Source organism: Helianthus annuus, chromosome 8 (genome assembly GCF_002127325.2).
Source record: "Helianthus annuus cultivar XRQ/B chromosome 8, HanXRQr2.0-SUNRISE, whole genome shotgun sequence".
Lineage (NCBI taxonomy): Eukaryota > Viridiplantae > Streptophyta > Magnoliopsida > Asterales > Asteraceae > Helianthus > Helianthus annuus.
The window spans coordinates 148,728,965-148,746,221 of NC_035440.2; the positions used below are offsets into that span (position 1 = coordinate 148,728,965).

General features: G+C 34.6%; 2 protein-coding genes across 3 annotated transcripts; one reads left to right on the forward strand and one right to left on the reverse strand.

The window, feature by feature from the left end:
* The first annotated feature begins 5,952 nt into the window (after window positions 1–5,952).
* Window positions 5,953–9,912, forward strand: LOC110873300 (A-kinase anchor protein 17B). Of its 2 annotated transcripts, none has more exons than XM_022122230.2 (5): window positions 5,953–6,530; window positions 7,469–7,610; window positions 8,345–8,495; window positions 8,603–8,800; window positions 9,611–9,912. In XM_022122230.2, exons 1-5 carry the CDS (start codon window positions 6,014–6,016, stop codon window positions 9,614–9,616), a joined length of 1,014 nt encoding a protein of 337 aa, XP_021977922.1. In that variant the 5' UTR covers window positions 5,953–6,013; the 3' UTR covers window positions 9,617–9,912. The 2 variants fall into 2 exon arrangements, with proteins under 2 accessions (XP_021977922.1, XP_021977923.1); XM_022122231.2 differs by lacking the exon at window positions 9,611–9,912 and adding an exon at window positions 9,064–9,088 and having other exon boundaries at window positions 5,956–6,530.
* A 597-nt stretch (window positions 9,913–10,509) lies between these two features.
* LOC110873299 (alpha-1,3-arabinosyltransferase XAT2) lies at window positions 10,510–14,176 on the reverse strand. Its single transcript, XM_022122229.2, has 2 exons — window positions 13,980–14,176; window positions 10,510–11,784 (listed from the first exon to the last, which is right to left on the reverse strand). Exons 1-2 carry the CDS (start codon window positions 14,119–14,121, stop codon window positions 10,643–10,645), a joined length of 1,284 nt encoding a protein of 427 aa, XP_021977921.1. The 5' UTR covers window positions 14,122–14,176; the 3' UTR covers window positions 10,510–10,642.
* Between the last annotated feature and the right edge of the window lie 3,081 nt (window positions 14,177–17,257).

Consider the following 17,257-nt stretch of genomic DNA (forward strand, 5'->3'; position numbering starts at 1 on the left):
TGTGCTGAATTACAAATAATTGTTTTCTGATTACTACATCATACTTACATGTGCATCACACATTTCATAATGCCACATCATTTTTACATACAAACTTTATTGACATAAACGATGCACAAAGCACAGCTAGCACAGTTAGCGGATAACTCAGAAAATGCTGACGAAGTTCAGTACATAGTCAGACAGTGTTTTGAGACCCAGTATGGGCCAGAGACTAAGTACTACACTAGTATGGTGTGTAGGGAAGTAAGGACCACAAAACTGCATGCCTAAGTGATGGTTTAAGTGCCGGAAAGTGCCTAAAACCCACATAAAGTGCTGAATTCAGCATATTTCAGCATAAATCAGCTTTTTAACAAGCTAGTAACATGCAAAAATATGACTAAATGGTCCTGAGTGCTTTCCTAAGTGACGGGAATTAAAAGTGTCACAAAAGGGTACATAAAGAACACTAAACGGGATAGTTTGACACTTTAACGAACCGGTATCTAACCGAACAACCGGACACTACCCGAAACACCAAAATTATACTAGAAGCATTGTTTTAATGTTTCCAAGCTAGTTATGAGCCCTGAACACCCTAACACACTATATAACACATAATATGTATAACATCTAACTAATACACTTAGAATCTAACTAATTAATTTAACTTACCATTACAACCCAACCAAATACCCCCCCCCCCCATGGTGGACGGTCACACACCATTATCTTTCACACTCAAACACACACCATCTTTCTCCTTCCCTTCTTCCCCCTCTCGGCCGAACACCATCAACCATACCACCACCATTGTCAATCTTTGATCATCCATTTCAAGTTCATCACAAGGTGCAAGAAGGTGTCTAAAGAAGCTTGGAGCTCTTGGAGATTGAAGGACCACTTCCATTTGCTTTTATCCATCACATTTGTCACCTTCATCTTCTTGTGTTCATCCGTAGCCCTTGTGCTAGTAGTAAGCTTCTTGTCACTTGATTTTACTTCATATTTAGTTGGTTAAAAGATGTTATGTAAGATGTTAATCACAAGAACACTAATGAACAAGAAGATGAAACTTCAACATAAGCTTAAAACCGTATGAATACATGTTGATTAGTGTTGATGTGCTTCTTGATGATTGATGATTTGTGTTAAGTGATGTTAGACACCATATGAAACCTACTAGATTGTGATTTAACACATGATCTAGTAAGTTAAGGTGGTGATCTTGTGAAAGACCAAGATCATCATACTTTATGGGGTAAATTACAGTTTTCGTCCTTTATGTTTGTACTAGATTGCAATGGATGACCTTTACCTTCAATAATTACAATCACAGTCCTTTTTTTTTTTGTAAAACATGTTACACCCTACGTCCTTTGACCCTAACTTGGTTAAAAATTTCGGTTAACTGAAGACATGTGCACCCAATGTGATGGCAAAATAGTCATTTCAATAATAAAAAACTTATATAAAATCTATAAAACATTTTTCTCACCATTTATCTCTCCCTCCTCTCTCTCTCTCTCTCTCTACATCTCTCTCAAAGTCTACACACAAAAAAAACCCAATTCTCAAACACAATATTCATCATCTACATTCTCAAACAATATTCACCACCTGCAACCATGGAAATAAATTGCCCATAAACAATGGAGTTTTCTGTTCTTTATTTTTTCTTTGTAAATCAGTCGATCAAACATTAACATACAAACTGGTAAAATACTAAAATCTTGAGAATAGAAAGCAATGATTTCAAACCTCTCCTCTACAGCCGAAACAAGACCCCCTGTCAAAGCGACTCCACCAATCTACAATTTTAAAAATCATCATTTCTTCAAAGCTACAAAACAACTTTCTCTGTAATTCTATACGCCCTGTGAATCAAACCATATCTTGTTCTCGTCGAATCTTGTTCAGATATGTAGTGAACCGTATCTTCAAAGCTACAAAAAAACTTTCAGATATGGAGTGAAGTCACCGGATCTTATTCTTGCCGAAAAGCCGAACCGTGTAAGCTTTGTTCTCGCCGAACTTTGTTTAAGCTAAATTGGAACCACCACAAGAATATTGTCTCTTAGATCTTTCATCAGATCTGAGTTTTGCCACCACCGAAAAAATGTGAGTGGTTGGATCCTGATGGTGGCAGGACTATGGAGGTCAGTGGTGATGGTCATGATGTCGGTGGTCACGATGTTGGTGGGCTGTGGTGGCCTGATGGTGATAATGGTTGTAGTCTTGTAGGAGAGGGATGGATGTAGAGAGAGAGTATAGGGGAGAGAAAGAGATAAATGGAGAGAAAAGGATTTTATATTATAAAAGTTTTTTAGTGTTGAAATGACCGTTTTGCCCTCACATGGGGTGCATATGTCCTCAGTTAACTGAATTTTTTAACCAAGTTAGGGTCAAAGGACGTAGAGTGTAATAGGTTTTACAAAGAAAGGACTGTGATTGTAATTATTGAAGGTAAAGGTCATCCATTGCAATCTAGTACAAACATAAAGGATGGAAACTGTAATTTACCCTACTTTATGTTTCTCATGAACTTGAAGAATGAAAATGATTTTATGAATGATGAAGCATGTAACATAAGTACTAGACATAAACTTGGATGATTTCAAAACTAGTTTTCTCAAGAAACTAAGTTAAGTCACAAGATTTACATAAACATTGTTTTAAAGAAACTAACCATGTTTTTAGTGGTAAAACAAGTATAAAAATACATTGTTAACAAGAAAAATTCAAAAGAATGATTTTTGGAAAAATCATCTAGTAAGTTGTAAACTCCTAAATCTTCCAAGAATGAAACTTTTAAAGAAGTAAACACATTTTAGAGGGTAGCTAACCCTACTAAACACACTACCAAGTTACTACAAGTTTTTATGAAAGTTCAAGATCATGTTGTTAGGAAAAATTACTTGATTTTGGCACTTGGTAAGTGTTGAATGAATTGTTGATTGTTTGTGATGATTTTAAAAAGAAAACGATATGCTTTGATAGCATGGATACCTCCATTTTTAGGGGAAACTATGACAAAATTTTCTAAAAATATAAACACTTAGAAAAATATTTTCTAAACAAATATTTACAAGTGTATTTTAACTATGGTTTTCAATATAAACCTTGCCATAATTTTTGTAACAAAAATACAAGTATTGGAGGTTGGTTTTTATAAATAAAAAAATGATAAATATATATTTAGAATATATATATATATATATATATATATATATATATATATATTAAAGATATGTGTGTAAATATTTGTATACTTTGTGTAATAGTTATATTATTTTAGGGTTAAAGTAATATAAGTTAACAAAATACCAAGAAATTACAATCCAAAATAATACCAAAAATCTCAAGAAATAAATATATAAGTTACACACTTAACATTGTGAAACCGAACGCCAGAACGTAACTTACAAAATATTCCAGAAAATACATTTATAAATATATTTTTGGTAAATAATATTTTGGATACAAGAAATGAAAATATGATTTTTGTAAACATTACCAAGTTATATCATATTTTCGACAAGGAGAAAATATATTATTTTTGGGAAGTAAAAATATATTTTCTTGCAATATTTAGAAGATATATGATTGTTGGAAAAATATATATTTTCTTGGATAAACTTGAAATGCATTATTGTTGGATAAAAATAAGTTTAAATATATTTTCTAAAGTTATACTTGAAAATATATTATTTTGGAACTACAAATACAAGAATACGAATATACACGTATGAGATACCCCCATCCTTGGGAAGGAAACATGAGTAGTATAAATACTTGAGAAGTATTATTTCAAAAATAATGTTTAACAATTACTCCAAAATTTAATATAATTTAAAGTCAAAATAATTATTATTTTAACAAGTAATTATAACTTGGAATAATATGGAAGTTATAAAAGAGACGTAACTCAAAAACGTAAATACTAAGGCAAGGCACGACCCGTTCGTCTAATCGACATTAGTACATTGTAGGTAGTCGTGTTTGCTGAAGGGATTTGAGTTACGAGTACTGAAGACGCAAGACTGTGAGTTCATGTCCCCCTTTTCTTTTAACTATTTTCAGTTTTATAACTTCGGGGGTGAAATACATGTTACAATTGTTTCCTGCACCATTTCACACATACCATTGGCCTTGCAAACCATTGGTGATCTGTTTTTCCTTATTGCTTCATACCAGGGCTTACATACATACGGACATATTTTAAAGGTTTATTCATACACAAACACATGAACTCGCTCAACTTTTGTTGATGTTTTCAAATTACATGTATTTCAGAGAACTAAGTGGATCTGGCAGGTGTTTGCATGTTTCAAGCTGCGTCATGAATAAAGATGTCATCCAAAGTCATTAGGGTTTAGGAGATGTATCTTAATCCTGGACGAGATACATGGTTCTAAACTCGGTTTTATTTGAGGTCTTTTATCGAGTCTTCATGAACTCATTTAAACATGTTGTGGTTTGTAACTTAAATTTGGAGTCTACGTTTCAGACAATTTATGTTGTGGTATTTTCAAACTTAATATATGCATGAACATCTACTGGTTTTTATCATATAGTGTTGTTATGATTGATTGCTATGGTATTAAAAGAGTCACACCAATAATCACGCTTCCGCAAAAGTCAGGGTGTGACAGCCTAGTATTCCTGGTTTGGAATATTATTAAATGCTATTTCGTACTAAACGAAACTGTATCACGAAATCCCCACTTTCTATACCGATTAATCGACGGGGCCTGGCGAACGGGATATTAGTTGATAGCACTATTTAAGTTTCACTAACTGTGACATCTGTGCTTGTATAAGCATTGTATAACTCCAAACAGTTCAATTATCAATAAAGCAATGTGTTTTGACCCCAATATTTGTTTATTTATGTTTGACATTTTTGCACGTTATGATTTTTGTTTGAGAATAGATCTATTAGATCCTTTGGTTATCTGTGTTTCAAGAATATATCTATTTATAAATCTATATCTTGTAATAGTTGGTGTCGCTTTGATTTTGTTCGAGTTTTTGTTGTAGCTCCTTTGAGCCTTCCTTGCGCTTTTTTCGCATGGGGTGTTTGTGCGTAGGGTTGTTCACGAGCCGAGCCGAACCGAGCGGACCTTTGCTTGTGCTTGGCTCGTTTTCAAACCGAACCGAGCGGAGCGACTCATTAAAACCGAGCATCAAATCAAGCGAGCATTTTTCGAAAATTCCGAGCGAGCGTCGAGCGAAGTTCGAGCGATTTGGACAACCGTGTCGCCCAATTTAAATTTGCTGAGAGAGATAGTGACAATGTTGGGTCTCAAGTTTTTATGTCTTTAAAAACATGCACATTTCATGACATAATATTTTTCTTATAAATAACAATGTTGTGGCTGAGGAGGCGAGGATCATATTGCACGAACAATTACGTTGAGAACAGGAGACGATCGACTTAGGGTAACGACATGAAACATTGAGGCGATAAACAGACTGTCGTTTATCGGTTTAGGGTTTAACTTTTAGTTTTGATTTTAATTTTTTATTGGCGTGGTTGGACTAGTACGCATATATACAGTTGTAAATTTGTATATAGTTGACCAAAATCTAATAGATTGGTACATATAAAACCATAAATTTAATTTATTTTTAAGTATATATGTATGTGTAAGTGTGTGTATATATATAGGTGTATATGTATATATAGGTATAATTTATATTTGTGTATATACATGTTTATAGATGTATGTGTATGTGCATGTGTATATGTATATACTAATTAAAATAATAATTCGAGCCGAACCGAGCCGAGCGGACCTTTGCTCATGTTTGGCTCGTTTACAAACCGAACCGAGCAGAGTGGCTCGTTTACAACCGAGCGTCAAATCAAACGAGCGTTTTTCGAGCAATTTTCGAACGAGCGACGAGCGGCGAATGAGCGCGGCGATCGATTTAAACAGCCCGCTTTGTGCGAATGAAATATACTTTCCGAAAGAAAACCAGTATTTGATGATATGTTTGGTACTATTCCTATTTCCACCCAACAATGAGCAGCAAGCAGTCTGTCCTCCTCCCGACCGAAACCCTAAACCTGGAGTCCGGCCTCTCCCTGGTCCCCCGTTTGAAGCTGAACCTGAGCGTCCACCGCGCCGACGCCTCCGTCAAGCCACTCGACGAATGGCAACTGAAAACCTCCTTAATTGACTTCCTGAAATCCTCATTCTCGATCAGCGTCCCTGAAGACGACCTCATCCTTGGGAAATTGAAAGATTTGAAGAAACGGAAGCGCGAGGATCCCGTTGCTCGTGGTACGCTGTTTGTTCGAGAGTTGGGATTTCTGGTTGATAAAGTTGAGCCTGAAGAGGTAGAGGTGGTGGAGAAGAAGGTTTGTGAGTGGAAGAAAAAGGTGGTTGGTAAATTGGATGGGATTGAGTTGAGTTTGGTCGGGGTTAGGTTTAAGTTGAGCGTTGAGGTTCCCAAATCGGATGACTTTGAAGTGATGAGGAAAGAGTGGGAGGAGGTGGAGGAGGAGGTTTCTGCGTTTGATGCTGGTCGTCATAGAGGTTTGTATCTTTTAATCAGATTTTATGTAACCGAATAGTTATGCTATTATTAGGTGGTAGCGTCATCGAATTGAAAGAATTCCGATTTAGATTCAATTCCAATTCCTTCTTTTGTGAAATGAACAGCATAACCAATGGAATCTACATTCCAATTCCATTCAGAATCCTTCGATTATGTGAAATGAACACTACCTTATCTGTGAGTGATTGTAAGTTGGATAACCTCATGTTAGGATTCAAATTGGGAATACAAGTGATCAACAAGATTGCAGGAATTGGTATGAATTATGATATAACGTTCTTTCCTTTTATTGAACTTAGGGGTGCTCAAAAACTGTTAGAAATCAGGAGAACCCTCCAACCCAAGTGAGCTAGTTTGAGAACCAAACAATTCCGTGCTTGGTTTGGTGGTCTAATGGTCTGGTTTGAAACTTGGAACTGGTCGTTCAGCTTTTATTGTTGATGATACACACACACACACACACATATTTTTCATTTTTTTTGGAAATTGGAATATGTATTATGGTCACGAATCATCTCTTATGTTTTAAACGATTTACTACAAACTAATGTTTTTGGCAGAAAAAAAAAGATTGGTTTGGACCGCCAAACCAAATCGTTAAACCATAAAACCCTCAAAGTTGTCTATATTGAAACCATAGTTAGTGGTTCGACCTAGAATTTGCGTGAAACCTAGCCAAAACGGATCATGAACACTGTATGTGTTCAGCAACTTGGCGTATAATTTCTTGAAATGGTAGGTAGCAGTTATACTTTGTAACTTGTAATTGTAAAGAAATTTAATTTGTTATAGTATTCACTTATAGTAGTATCTTGTTTATGTTAAATATGTCAAAATTCGTAATGTCATATCTTTTAAATTAACTACCGTTTTGAATTCAACTGCTATAGATTATTGATGTTTCTACGATGATCAGGATATGCAAGGGGTAGAAAACGGGAACCTGACACAATTGTGCTGAGGGGTGTTCCATCACGATGGTTTGCTGAGACAAGAGTCTCATCCAAGCCTTCAATGTTGGTTACTCATACCATTTTTTCTGCATTAGGAAAAATCAGGTATGTCTCTTTATTGGAATTTTTTTACATATCTTTATTTTTTATGTATCTTCCTCATTGTATATATTGTTGTGGTTCGTATGATTATTGTATGACATACACAATAAATGTGAACTAGTGGCAGGAAATACGTGATTAGAAAGTTTTGACTATGAGGATAACCTTGTCAATGTTCTATGATGGCTTATATTTACTAACTTTCTCGATAAAGTTGTGAATGTATTACTCATTAGTATCCGTTTCTCAGGTATTAAAATCTTACAGTTCTGTTTCCCCTATGGCAATTAGCCATAATTCAAACACGACTGTATTATTTAGAATAAATAGACAGTATTAAAATTTGGAGGATACGTGAAGCTACAGTTTACACTCCTTTATTGAAAGTCTGTGACTGAACAAATATGACATCCCCATACCATAGAGAACCTAACATGAAACACAGGGCTTGTAAGTTGTAACTGCACCCCATTTCTAACACAGGGCTTAGTCACCCTGATACGTGTATTTAAAAGAAGTATATGTCGTATAGTTTGGTCTGTGGTTTACTTTAGTTCAATTTGTGATTAAGCTAAACACATCCATCCAGTTTTGTATGTCTATGAAGCCATCTAAATGTTACATGATTAATGCGCAAACACTATTAATATGCATACAAGTAAAGTTCACGTGATCATTTATAATTCTGTGATTGCGTGTACCGTTTGCAATTTACTTCAATGACGATTTTTGAATAGGAATCTGGATGTCGCCGAAGATGATGGGTCTGACAAAGATGCAGATGAAGACATAGTTCGTGGTCTCCAATGTAAGATTGTGGTTCGGTTTGAGGACCATAGGGAATTTTCTAAGGCCTTAAAGGTGTTATGTGGGAGGTCATTGGAAAAGGTATATGTTATCAATTTTCTTAATAACAAGATGCTGTTCTTTTTATAGTAATTATTCTGCATCAAATTAGTTTCTGAAAGTTATTGATGTGTTTATCTTATACATAGCAAGGATCACGGCTAAAAGCTGATTATGAGGTGAGCTGGGATAAGGACGGCATATTTAGAAATGCTCGAAGTCAAAATGAAGAAAATAGTAGATCAACGCCAAAAGTTGCGGCTTATAATGATAGAAGTGAACCCGCTAGACATCAGTCTCATGCACCCTATTTTTCTGAAAACCACATCCGCTCAAAGAGATTCAAGGTTTGAAGTTAAATAATCCATCATGTTCATAAAAATAGTTTCGTTTTCTGGTTTGGTTTATATATCTCTGCTTTATAAGAACTTTTTCCAGCACTATAGTAGGGGAGGGTGGATATTTCAACTCATTTACTTACAAATGGGTCCATTCAGGCCATGTTCTATTCAAAAGGGCGCTCAATCTGTATTTTTAGTGCACAAAACTTCCTATATTGTTTTCTTTGAAAGATAAGATTATTATGGAAAATAGTTGTAATCGTACTCAGGCATAAAAGAGAGGAAAGTCTGTGGATGCTTCCATTAAGACCGTCTGTGTATTATTAAAACTACTTAACAAGTCAAAAAAGTATGTAATCCGGTTTCGTTATACACCAAAGCTGGGCCAAAACCATGGCTGATGCCGACAATGCTGAAAAGAGAAAAATATCCTTGTACAGATATGTCAAAAAATACAGTGATTAAAAGTAAAAAATCTTGGGGTGTTTTTGTCATTTTATGGTATCATAACATGTTTTTGGTCGAATTTGGTATGAAGGAAATAGGATACGTATTTCGGTGGCTAGAGTAGTTTTCATTATATGGGTCGGCTATATGCTTGGGTGGCCTCCAGATATATATATATATATATATATATATATTATTATCCCTTACAATTGTTAACTTTTGAACAATGACACTTTCTGGTAAACCTTGCTTTGACCTGATCCATTTTGGCTCTAAAAAGTGCCTGTTTTGACAACTGTTTATCCGTTTACCACTTCCATCTTTTGGTTAATCGTATCTCTAATTTGTCGTTTAAATAATGGAATGCAGGAATGACTAAACTATTGAAAGCAGAATGAAGTTGAATGACTGCTTCAAGAATCCATACAATATTTGAGCACTGTTGCAATAGAGTTTGGCTCTTTTCCTTCACCGGCTGAAGCTAGATTTGATCATTACCGCTTTCAAATACTCTCTCCTAGGTCCTTTTTGTTAGATTTGCTATAAATTGTTGGAGATTTGAGAATATATGTGGAATGTTGAATCTATCTTCATGGTATGACCGATATAAAAACAATGCAGCAGATGAATCACCTGCACGGTTTTGCAATGCTAAGGGTTGATTAATAATAGGTGGCAATACAAGGAGTTATGTAACTTGTCAAAACAGTAGTGTTAAATGGTGAAAGATTGAATTACTTCTCATTGAAGGATTCGGTTACAATATGTAGACATCACAACAAATCCGTATTTTGCCCATCCAGTCTTTAATGACAGATCCCGTAATCTTGCAAGAGGCGGCTGTGCAGCGGCGGAGTAGAAATCTAACAAACTAGTAGCGCGGCGGCGGACCAAAGTCGGCAGCCATAAGAAGGAACCATGGTTCAATAAGTGGCGGACCGAAACCGAAGTCTGCCGCGATAAATAAAAACAAAAGAAGGCGGCGGTGGATGGGGGCAAGGAGCGGCTTGACGAAGGACGACGGGTCTTCATCGGTAGCTGTGTTTAAGAAAAATGGCAGCACATGAACCTGATTACAGAAATGACAAGTGAGACGATCATACAATCACGATCAGTTCCTTGTTGCGTGTGGATGGTTCAATATGTTACACAACGCTTAAAACACGATAACCACAAACAATCAATTTCTCTTTTTTGTTCTCGTTGGATGCATGTGGCAGCCCATTTTCTTCTAGTAATGTTACGAGAAACTAATCTCCTTTAAATCATAAGAAAAATGCAAAGTTCTTTCTTATTTGCACTTTCATAAATACAGATCACTTTTTTCTTAAATAAATACAAATATAGTGATTGGATTGACAATCTAATTGATCTACTAATTAAGAAATCAACTAAAAATACCTATGAGTGAAGAAATTCAAGGGCTCTTGACAATGTCTCTTTGAACCTTGTAATATTAAGCGTTACATTTTGTTTATCTAAATAAATAGATTTATAGACACCCCATCCTTTCCTTTGAATCGAAAATGGATCCACCAAAACTTGATGGTTAAGTGGGTATTGATCAATCAAACTGCTTTCCCCTTGGCTTATCTTATACTCTATGTACTTCAACCCCATAGCTTTTGAAGGGTCTCCAAAATAAGTGTTTGCTATCCAATCCATATTCCCCCACGGCACAATTTGTATCAAAACACCATTTTCAGGCAAAAAAACCATGTTGGTAAGCCCTGCCCCATGAACTCCCAACATCACATCACACGAGTTTACTAACTGCGAAACGCGTGTCAAATTCGCGTTCATTTCTGTCACAATCACCTCGAACCCTGAGTCTTGGGCTACATGAACCACCTCTTTGATGTTCACAAAAGTGCGTGTTTTCGATCGTGAAACTATTAGGAGACGAGGCTTTTTCGTCAAACCATTTGTTAAGTTTTCCGTGGTTGATCTATCCAAGGAGTATGAGCTTCTTAAGAAGCTTGTGAAATCCTTCACTGATTCAAGGTGAAGCTCTTTTCTCTCTTCTTTTCCAAGGCCAACTACCACACCAGGAAAGCAATTCACTTCATTTTCATGATCAATATCAATGATTTCATACCTTGACAACTTTTTCAATAGCTCGTGAAATTTTCTACTCCACGAAAGGCGATTGTCAGTCACGAGAAACTTCACTTCTCGATTAAACTCACGAGACTTTGCGTAGAGAGGGATGATGACATCCGTGAAAGCATGAAAGTTGTTCCCAGCGTAACCACCAACTGAAAAAACTATGGCTGGGACATTGTGAGTTTTATTGCATTTGATCATGGTTTCGGGTTTGTCTTGTACTGATTTTATGGTGAAGGTTGTTACGCTTTCCATGGCGCTTTCGTCACCTTTACGCGCATATGGCTTTATGGTCATGGAAGCATTTGTGAGCTGCGAAGAAAACACAAAAATGGTGGACGAATTCCCTTGAATCCTTACGTCACCTTTCATTTCACAGGAATCATATCTTGGTTTTGAAGTGTCGCAGATTAGAGTTGTTTTCTCTACTTCAGGATCTGGTAATAATAAAAATGATTGTTATTAATTAAGCATGCTTCTCTATTTTGAAGAGGTTATTGTACTGAAACGTTTAAATGTGTCAAGTGTAGCCGTGTAGGAACTGACTAGCTAGCATGTTACGTGTGTGTTGCCTTTTGACCAGGGCTATATGTGTGAACATATATTTCTATCATTATTACACAACGTGTGTGTGTGTATATATATATATATACACGTTGTTATGTTTATAATTACACACTATCATGATAGACCATGCATCGACGCTTTTTTACGTTGTATTTATAATTATTTAATGTATACTAATAGTATACACCAATTAAAACTAATAAAGTTCAGATTTTATTAAGATTTTATGATAAGGTATTTTCTTTCAATAATTAACTAGTTTAAGTTCCCGTCTATTACAAAAGTTGTATAAAGAATATACTTCTTATAATTGGAATTGCATTCCATGATCTTGAAGGACGACGACCATGGGCCATGCAAGAGATGCGTCCGTTTAGTTTTTGATGAAAACGTCCTTACGAAGTTGCGTGATAAAGACATACATTTCCGGATTCGGTATGATCTTTTGGAAGATCTACCCTATCTTAAGAAGTTAAAACTCGGAATGGTTTATTTGTGTTTTTATTATTTTTTATATATAATAAACGACATATATTAATTTGTTAAGTAACCATGTAATTGGATTTAAGGTTTAAAAGAAAAAAAGATTAAAATGAAACGGATTAGTAATATAGGAAACTCAAATTTGATTGAAAGAATAGATGATCTAAGTATGCAAAAACGGAACATGTAATTGGATTTAAGGTTTAAAAGAAAAAAAATTAAAAGGAAACAGATTAGTAATTTCGGAAACTCAAATTTGATTGAGATAATAGATGATACGAGATTGAATAGTAGGGGAGAAAAAAAATCTTGAATACCCTTATTTTCTTTGCCGCCCAATTAAGTCAATACCTCACAATACATTCTCACGTGACAATTAAATGTTTAAAAGAAAGCCATGTGGTCTAAGATAGTTTTGATTTATTATAATTCATAGATTACACAAAAGTTATATGAGTAAAAAATATAGATGACTTATTCAATTTCTACTCTTTCAAGAATTTGTAACTCATTGTTATACACGACTTTGCCACCCGCTCGCGGCATCAAAGTTTCAGATCACTTCATACAATAACCCTTAATCTCTCACAAAATCGTTAGGTACTTGTATATTTGCATGCCATTTTATACCATGTTTGTTTACTTACATAATACAAACAACACTAAGATTTTTCTGGTTTTTTTATAGGTATAATTATTGTAATTAATTAGCAGTATTATAGTTTTTAGTTATTATTTTGAAAGGCACAGTGACGGAATTTGACCAAAAGTTCTGTGGGATGAAAAGTCATGAGACCCAATTTATATATTGTATAAATATTTAGGCAAAATAATTGATGAACGATTCTTTTATAATTTTAAAATTTTCAGACGAAAAATCGAGTATTTTAGACTAAGCTCCTCCCCTAGAAAGGCAGATATTACTCTACTCTACTTACATCAAAATCCTAAACACAAATTCATATTAAAGTAAACCACAACCTACATGCATTGCTAGAAATTTGGCTCATGATCGAAGAGTATTAGAGTATATAGTCTACAGATTGACGACTTGTGGTGCGAAAAGTGGAAAATGTTAAAAGAATACTAATCATCATAGAAGTCATGTAGTCTACTATTATCATGTGTAATGGTACGTAATTGCTCTTTATAAGATGAAAAATATGAAGTTCAAATAATTTCAATGATGGTTTATATTCTCTATTTTTCCACTTGTCGCACCGGTTGTCTGTACGTGCTTGTGTGTGAATGTGTAGGCAATTATTGTTTTGTAATTTTTTGATTGAAGAAGGAAATAAACAAATTTTATGATCTTCTACCTTCTCGTTTAGATCATGCATTAGCATATGACAAATACGTGAATATAACATATGATTTAGACTTAGACATCTTATTTGGCTAGAGGCCAAAGAGTTAGCTCAAAGGACCATGTCTAGGCAGCCTTTTCAACAAGCTAGCTCATCGGCTTTCAACAATTTGTCTCGACTAGGATCAAACCTATATACGCCAGACATACCCTATATAATACATCGGCTAGTAGTACATCGCATATTAAATGTATAGCTATATATAAATGACTTACAAACAGGTAGGGTGCCAAGGTAAGGCTTGAACACGGTGCACATGCACCATAAGATTACAAAGCAAGCAAGCAATGCACCAGACCTGAATCGGTTTTGGTCGTGTCGACTAAAGCTTCTAGCGAAAATCTCCTCATATTTCATGTTTTCTCTTTAGTGCTATATATATATATCATAATACTAGCTAGTGACTGAAGTTATACGAACGGCAGATATATGTGTTCAGTTTTATGTATTATATATACAACCCAAAATGGCCTGCAAGAAAGATCGGATTTTCCTTTTATTTATTGTAATTTATTATATATTTTTTGTTTGTCCAATAATTGGTGCTTACGATTTCAATGAATTTGGTAATTGACTTCCTCAGGACACCGTCTGTTAAGGAGGATTGATGTGTTTCCAACAACCCTCTTTGTTTACTACATTTGGTGAACATATTTTAAACAATTAATATATAACTATATATACATATATACATTTGTTAAAATAATACAGTATTATATCTAGTTTATACCAAATGCACAATTATAGATAATAAAGTGTGAGGATATGATAAGAAATTGGTTTTACTGTTAGAAAGTCATCTAGCTATTAGATTAAATAATTGACGGTTAAGATTAAATTTGTAAAATTTATCTAATGCAAAAGAGGCCCGTGAGTTTTTAAGGGTATATTGGTCTATTCAAGCTAATTTTTTCTCTCTTTTCCACTTCCTTCATTTTGTTAAACGTTAATAATTCTTTCATACACCATTTACAAAAATTGCACTGTAAAAAGTGTTTTTCTATCTTTAAAACGAGTATACTATTTTTTAACTGTTTTCAGTTTTATAACTTCGGGGGTGAAATACATGTTACAAATGATTACGATTACAAATGGTATGCTAAGGAATGAACTGTTAGATCATGTGAATGGGTAGTAACTTGAGAGCATTAATCCTTTTATAAAGACCGAGGGGCATGAGTGATAGATCTATTTGGGTGTTGCGAGCCCCCACCCATGAGTCCGTGAGTTGGCCTCATGTGGTGACTATGTCGTCCCAGCCGGGAGGCCCGGTACGAAATACGCAAAGGATTGAACCTTCCTACACCGTTGCACACATATTAATGACCTTACAAATCATTAATTGATCTGTTCATATTCATTTTCATACCGGTTTACAAATACATACATACTATGGTTACAAAGTTTATTACGAGCTCACATACAAAACACATAAACTCACTCAACTTTTGTTGATGTTTTCAAACTACATATATTTCAGGGAATTGAAATGGATCTAGCGGGCGCTGAAGTTTTTAAGTTGTGTCTTCAAATAAAAGATGTCATTCAGTGTCGAAGGGTTTGGATTGTGTATCTTATCTTGGATAAGATACATAGTTCAAAGCCTAGCTTTTAATAGTATCTTTTGTTAAGTCCAACATGGAACTTAAAACTTAGGTTGTTATGTACTTTAAACTTGAAGTCTTGGTTTGTTGTTAAACAATGATGGTTGTAATGTTTGAAACTATCTAATGGATGAACATCGAGGTTTCTATCATATAGTATGTTTGTTACGGTTGAATGCAATGATATTAAGAAAGTCACACATAATCACGCTTCCGCAAAAGTCAGGGTGTGACAATTATGTTTCAAAAGCAATAAACAAATGGAGAAAAATCAAGGTGGTGGCCCACCTTCATGACCATCGAATTGGGGGGGGGGGGGTCTTAGTTGGGATGTAATGACAAGTTAAGTAATTTAGTTAGATTATAAGTGTATCGGTTAGTGTTATATGTGTTTAGTGTTTATAGGATGTGTTATGATATTCGGTGACCATAAATAGCTTCGTAACACTAAAACAGTGCTTCTATGGAAAATTTGGTGTTTCGGGTAGTGTCCGGTTGTTCGGTTGGTTACCGGTTCGTTAAGGAGCTAAATTTCGCAGTTTAGTGTGCTTTATGTTCCCTTTTATGACAGTTTTGATTCCTGACACTTAGGAAAGCATTCTGGACCATTTAACCATAATTCTGCATTATATTTTGTTGTTAAAATGCTGATTTTTGCTGAAATGTGTAGAATTCTGCAGTTTTTATGAGTTTTTGGCACTTTCCGGCACTTAAAGTATCACTAGGAAGACAGTTTTATGATCCTTTCCTACACACTATACTAGTGTAACTCTTGGTTTCGGGCTCATTCTGTGTCTTAACATCATGTCTGTCTGAACACTGAACTCCCGTCAGTACTTCTAGTTTGTCTGATGACTATGCTAACTTTGTTTCGTGCACTAATTGGATCATATTGTGTTGCATTGCAATAATGATAAGGAATCATACAACATGTAATGCACTTGTATGAATATGACAGTAATCAGAGAATCATTCATGTCATTAACTTGATCAGGCACAGTCATTAAGTTACAAATTACTGTTTAATTATTGTACGGATACACGGAAAATTGATAGTTGTCACACCCGCAGCCTTCCAGCTACATCTCTAGGAAAAATAATTTCAAAACGCAAATCGTCAACATTATCCATCAATCCTTTTTGATTTTTTAATTTTTTAATTTTTGATTTTTTATTTATGAAAGAATACTAATTATTACTATTATTATCGTCCTTCACTTTTGGCATTTTTTGCCATTTTCTTCCAAAGTCTAACTTAGTTTACTTTTTTCTGTTAACTTACGGAAAATTTGAATATTTTACCATTTTTTTCTCTTTTTATATTATTTTCTATATTTTTCTAACCATTAAATAAAAAAAACAACTTTTTTATGGTTAGAAAAGTATAGAAAAGAAAATAAAAAAGAGAAAAAATGGTAAAATATCTAAGTAGTCCCTGATTTAACAGAAAAATTAAACTAAGTTAAACTTTTGAATGAAAATGGCAAAAAATGCCAAAAGTGAAGGACAAAATGGCACAAAAAAGTTGTTTGGATGAAAGTGGCAAGTAAGTCCAAACCTCAGGGACGATTTTGGCAATTTACTCATAAAAATTACACCAAGTCAACCAATTAAAACAAAACACTACCATAGTTTTGTAAAAAAACGATGGCATGACTGTAATTTTACACTGACGACAAAATCGTAATTTGACAGGTAAAAAACAGAAAAGATGGCAAAACTGTAAATTTGAACTAAGGGAAAAATCGTAATTTGGCTGGGAGAAAGAAAAACTAAACAAATGATAAAACTGTAAATTTAAAAAGAAAAAAATCGTAATTTGACTTGACCAATGGGTAAGTGTCACGCATTATTCCGCTCCATGAAAATTGAACTCTATATAAATGGAC

Bases quoted from the DNA above. Each gene is read 5' to 3' on its own strand.
- LOC110873299 (XM_022122229.2), bottom strand. From the start codon at position 14,121: ATGAAATATGAGGAGATTTTCGCTAGAAGCTTTAGTCGACACGACCAA. The intron at 11,785-13,979 runs GTAAGTCATTTA...TATTATTACCAG, and splicing joins CCTTGGCACCCTACCTGTTT to ATCCTGAAGTAGAGAAAACA.
- LOC110873300 (XM_022122230.2), top strand. From the start codon at position 6,014: ATGAGCAGCAAGCAGTCTGTCCTCCTCCCGACCGAAACCCTAAACCTG. The intron at 6,531-7,468 runs GTTTGTATCTTT...TACGATGATCAG, and splicing joins TGATGCTGGTCGTCATAGAG to GATATGCAAGGGGTAGAAAA. The intron at 7,611-8,344 runs GTATGTCTCTTT...ATTTTTGAATAG, and splicing joins TCTGCATTAGGAAAAATCAG to GAATCTGGATGTCGCCGAAG.